Genomic DNA, 5,000 nt, shown 5'->3' on the forward strand with positions numbered 1-5,000 from the left:
TTGTTTTTTAATCCAATGATACAGACAAGGATGTTATCTTCTGTGACAATGCGAATGTGCTTATTAAGGAATATTATTGTAAAACTGGGGCACCTCTTGGACAATAATGGATGGAGATCAGCGGAGACCCTCAAAGAGGTGACAGGATTACGGTCACTAAGACTTGCAGCAAAACTGATGGAGGACATTTTTAATGTAATTCCAAGCAGCTACAGAGAGATCATCGCAAGAAAGGAAAAAGATGAGAGTTGGTTCCCAAAGATAAAGATAGCGCCCACAAGTAAGGAAGATCTGGAGGGTGCGGATGCTTGCTCAATCTTGTCTTTTGAGGTTCCTCAAATAGAACTTTTTGAGTCTATATCAAAGAAGGCCATCTATCACACCACAGTGAAGGTAATCCACCAAGAATCACTCAGGGGTGTAAAAGCCTCTGGTGGCCAGGGCTGTTGACTCCAGACGTCCTCGTGAGGGACAGGTGGAGAGCCCTGTATAAGCCTCTGGTAGAGAAGCGTACAGCTGATCTACAGTGGAGGATTATTCCCAGGGCGATAGCTACAGACAGACACGTGGATCCAGCAGTGGGTGGGGAATGTAGGTTCTGTGGGGAAGATGAAGATGCGGAACATTTGTTTTTAAGATGTGCAAGACTACAAAATCTTTTTAAACTTCTTGAGCAATGGTTCAGTAAATTTAACAAAGTTTTTTTTTCCGGATAGAGTGTTTATCGGAGGGTTAAAGTATCGGTTTTTGATGAGGAAGAAAGTATGTTTATTAAATTACCTGATTGGGACTGCAAAATTGGTAGAGTGGAAGACCAGAAAGAATGAAGACTTACAATGTGCAAGTACGGACCCTGAAGTTGTGTAGGAGTTTAGTGTCTGGAAGGCTTAAAGTGGAGTATGCGTATTATAATATTGTAAATAATGTCAGGTGTTTTATTGAAATATGGTGTGTTAATGATGTTTTATGTACAATTTATGATGATGTGATGGTTCTGAATTTTTAAATCAGATTTTTTTTTTGTTATTGTACATTGGTGGGTTATATATGGTTTATTTTTTGTGTAATGTTTGAATAGTAATGAATGAGTATTGAAATGTAAAAAATAAAAGAATTATAAACCCCAACCTCTCTCTCTCTATCTCTCTCTCTCTCACACACACACACACACACACACACACACCACACACACACACACACACTCTCTCTCTCTCTCTCTCTCTCTCTCTCTCTCTCAGACGTAAAGCAGCCGCTTGTCTCTCGGCCTCAGGATGGTGTCAGAGCTGTAGTCAGGGATGTGTCTGAAGACCTGCGTGCAAACGTCTACGCTATCTTCTGTAAACTGGGTAAGAAATGTTAATTAAACACAGTTGCTTGAAATTAAAGGTCCTGTTTTAAAGTAACCAGCTGGTTATCAACGCTGATCTGTAGGATTTGAGCGGCTGTTGGGTTTGAGTGCTGAAGATCTTGTCACGCTCAGCATCATTCGCAGATACCTGGACTTTAAGGTGAGTCGTAATGACCAGTCAGTCTCGTCTGCATTAATGAGTTGTGCTCCGGCATTAATGAGTTCGCTCCCGCATTAACGCTCCGGCATTAACGCTCCCTCTCCACAGGTTGCTGAAGCTTTATTTGAGGTCTCGGCTGAGTTGGGGAACGAGGGAGCGACACCCGTATCGTCAGATGAAGAAGCCCTGAAGAGCCTCTGCCAGCTCAGCGAAGACAAAGCCCAGAACCTGCGCTCGCTGCAGCAAAGCATTCTGGGCCGTCAGCAGCAGGACCAGCTAAAGGACGAGAGGCGAATGTATGAGGAGGTAAAACTGACCAATCATAGGCCGTTCTGCCACCCGTATCTGCTGTAGAGCAGTTTGTGTGTGTGTGTGTGTGCGCTTGATCAGTCTTTGGTTCTTTTCCAGATTCTCTTTACTCAGAAGCAGAGAGAGATGGCAGCAAAGGCCTGGAGGAACTACATGGCCAGAACTTCAAACTACAGCATCCTGAAGGTCAGAACCCTTTATCCTGACACAGATCGCATGTCCTCCAGTGTCTCTGCATTCATTCTGTGTGTGTTTTAGGAGTTCAAGCGGCGGCAGGAGGAGCAGAGACCATCAGAACCGGGCCTCGAGGAACCCGAGACGCAAGACGGCCTCTCAGATCAATAAACTCTGGCCATATAGAGAGCTCATAGCAAACTGAAGTCCACTGTGTGTGTCTAAACACATCCAATGCTTCGGCTGACTTACAGTGAACTTCATTTGCTGATGTAGAAGCGGACCGGCTAACTCAACATTCCGCTAACTCAACATCAGCTACCTCAACATCTGCTAACTCAACATCCGCTAACTCAACATCCACTAACTCAACATCAGCTAACTCAACATCCGCTAACTCAACATCCGCTAACTCAACATCAGCTAACTCAACATCAGCTAACTCAACATCAGTTAACTCAACATCCGCTAACTCAACATCCGCTAACTCAACATCAGTTAACTCAACATCCGCTAACTCAACATCCGCTAACTCAACATCCGCTAACTCAACATCCGCTAACTCAACATCCGCTAACTCAACATCAGCTAACTCAACATCCGCTAACTCAACATCCGCTAACTCAACATCCGCTAACTCAACATCCGCTAACTCAACATCCGCTAACTCAACATCAGCTAACTCAACATCAGCTAACTCAACATCAGCTAACTCAACATCTGCTAACTCAACATCCGCTAACTCAACATCAGCTAACTCAACATCAGCTAACTCAACATCAGCTAACTCAACATCCGCTAACTCAACATCAGCTAACTCAACATCCGCTAACTCAACATCAGCTAACTCAACATCAGCTAACTCAACATCCGCTAACTCAACATCAGCTTACTCAACATCCGCTAACTCAACGTCAGCTAACTCAACATCAGCTAACTCAACATCCGCTAACTCAACATCAGCTAACTCAACATCAGCTAACTCAACATCCGCTAACTCAACATCAGCTAACTCAACATCAGCTAACTCAACATCCGCTAACTCAACATCAGCTAACTCAACATCCGCTAACTCAACATCCGCTAACTCAACATCAGCTAACTCAACATCAGCTAACTCAACATCAGCTAACTCAACATCTGCTAACTCAACATCCGCTAACTCAACATCAGCTAACTCAACATCAGCTAACTCAACATCAGCTAACTCAACATCAGCTAACTCAACATCAGCTAACTCAACATCAGCTAACTCAACATCCGCTAACTCAACATCAGCTAACTCAACATCCGCTAACTCAACATCCGCTAACTCAACATCCGCTAACTGTAGCTCACGCCGCTGTCCTATTGGATCTCAAACACAAAGCCACACACCACAAACGCTGAGCGTTATCCGTGATGAGTGTACATGAACGTTTTGACTAGTGCCTAATAAAATAAGACCACAGAACCATAATGAAACCGTGTGTTTATTGAATGTATTACAGCGCGTTATACAGGGCAGATCGTTCCACAGCCAGAACTCCGTGATGAGACACTCAGAGTCAGCCATTATTCAGCTCAGGTCTGCTCTCGTCTGATCAAGTCCAGTCAGCTTTATTTATATCGCACTTTTCCAATGCCGATTGTTTCAAAGCAGCTTCACAGTGTTAACAGAAAAATATTGCAACAGAATTTGGTCCACCATCTGATCTGGATCTGGCCGACTGCAGTAAACCTCGGGATAAACCGAGACTAACATTAGCGTAGATGAAGCATTATAGGTATGAGTTTAGAGACCGCGATAGACGTGATGGAGTATAATGTGTTAAGAGCTCAAGCTGCTGCGTTTTGGACCAGCTGGAGTTTGTTTATTAAGCGAGCAGGGCAACCACCCAGTAGAGCATTACAATAATCTATCTATCTATCTATCTATCTATCTATCTATCTATCTATCTATCTATCTATCTATCTATCTATCTATCTATCTATCTATCTATCTATCTATCTATCTATCTGTCTGTCTCTGTCTGTCTGTCTGCCTGCCTGCCTGCCTGCCTGCCTGTCTGTCGAGACAGACAGACAGACAGAGGCAGAAGCGAGCAGGGCAACCACCCAGTAGAGCATTACAATAATCTATCTATCTATCTATCTATCTATCTATCTATCTATCTATCTATCTATCTATCTATCTATCTATCTATCTATCTATCTGTCTGTCTGTCTGTCTGTCTGTCTGTCTGTCTGTCTGTCTGTCTGTCTGTCTGTCTATCTATCTATCTATCTATCTATCTATCTATCTATCTATCTATCTGTCTGTCTGTCTGTCTGTCTGTCTGTCTGCCTGCCTGCCTGCCTGCCTGTCTGTCGAGACAGACAGACAGACAGAGGCAGGGCAAAGACAGACAGACAGACAGAGGCAGAAGCGAGCAGGGCAACCACCCAGTAGAGCATTACAATAATCTATCTATCTATCTATCTATCTATCTATCTATCTATCTATCTATCTATCTATCTATCTATCTATCTATCTATCTATCTATCTGTCTGTCTGTCTGTCTGTCTGTCTGTCTGTCTGTCTGTCTGTCTGTCTGTCTGTCTGTCTATCTATCTATCTATCTATCTATCTATCTATCTATCTATCTATCTATCTATCTGTCTGTCTGTCTGTCTGTCTGTCTGTCTGTCTGTCTGTCTGCCTGCCTGCCTGCCTGCCTGTCTGTCGAGACAGACAGACAGACAGACAGAGGCAGGGCAAAGACAGACAGACAGACAGACAGAGGCAGAAGCGAGCAGGGCAACCACCCAGTAGAGCATTACAATAATCTATCTATCTATCTATCTATCTATCTATCTATCTATCTATCTATCTATCTATCTATCTATCTATCTATCTATCTGTCTGTCTGTCTGTCTGCCTGCCTGCCTGCCTGCCTGCCTGCCTGCCTGCCTGCCTGTCTGTCGAGACAGACAGACAGACAGAGGCAGGGCAAAGACAGACAGACAGACAGACAGAGGCAGAAGCGA

General features: G+C 43.9%; 2 protein-coding genes across 2 annotated transcripts; one reads left to right on the plus strand and one right to left on the minus strand.

Moving 5' to 3' along the window:
- Positions 1-48: 48 nt before the first annotated feature.
- On the plus strand, positions 49-2,442 carry LOC137047437 (cilia- and flagella-associated protein 69-like). The gene is made up of 6 exons (XM_067425069.1): positions 49-393; positions 1,226-1,346; positions 1,432-1,508; positions 1,617-1,814; positions 1,917-2,003; positions 2,076-2,442. Exons 1-6 carry the CDS (start codon positions 49-51, stop codon positions 2,160-2,162), a joined length of 915 nt encoding a protein of 304 aa, XP_067281170.1. The 3' UTR covers positions 2,163-2,442.
- Positions 2,284-3,546, minus strand: LOC137047438 (uncharacterized protein in mobD 3'region-like). The gene is made up of 3 exons (XM_067425070.1): positions 3,492-3,546; positions 2,905-3,347; positions 2,284-2,853 (listed from the first exon to the last, which is right to left on the minus strand). The coding sequence occupies exons 1-3, from the start codon at positions 3,544-3,546 to the stop codon at positions 2,284-2,286; spliced, it is 1,068 nt and encodes a 355-aa protein (XP_067281171.1).
- Positions 3,547-5,000: the final 1,454 nt, after the last annotated feature.

Source organism: Pseudorasbora parva, chromosome 19 (genome assembly GCF_024679245.1).
Source record: "Pseudorasbora parva isolate DD20220531a chromosome 19, ASM2467924v1, whole genome shotgun sequence".
Lineage (NCBI taxonomy): Eukaryota > Metazoa > Chordata > Actinopteri > Cypriniformes > Gobionidae > Pseudorasbora > Pseudorasbora parva.

Excerpts from the sequence above, each read along its gene's own strand:
- LOC137047437 (XM_067425069.1), top strand. The coding sequence starts at position 49 with ATGCGAATGTGCTTATTAAGGAATATTATTGTAAAACTGGGGCACCTC. Across the intron at positions 1,509-1,616 it reads GCAGATACCTGGACTTTAAG|GTTGCTGAAGCTTTATTTGA; the intron begins GTGAGTCGTAAT and ends CCCTCTCCACAG. Across the intron at positions 1,815-1,916 it reads AGAGGCGAATGTATGAGGAG|ATTCTCTTTACTCAGAAGCA; the intron begins GTAAAACTGACC and ends GTTCTTTTCCAG.
- LOC137047438 (XM_067425070.1), bottom strand. The coding sequence starts at position 3,546 with ATGGCTGACTCTGAGTGTCTCATCACGGAGTTCTGGCTGTGGAACGAT. Across the intron at positions 3,348-3,491 it reads GCTGTGGAACGATCTGCCCT|ATCCAATAGGACAGCGGCGT; the intron begins GTATAACGCGCT and ends TTTGTGTTTGAG. Across the intron at positions 2,854-2,904 it reads CTGATGTTGAGTTAGCTGAC|TTAGCTGATGTTGAGTTAGC; the intron begins GTTGAGTTAGCG and ends GCGGATGTTGAG.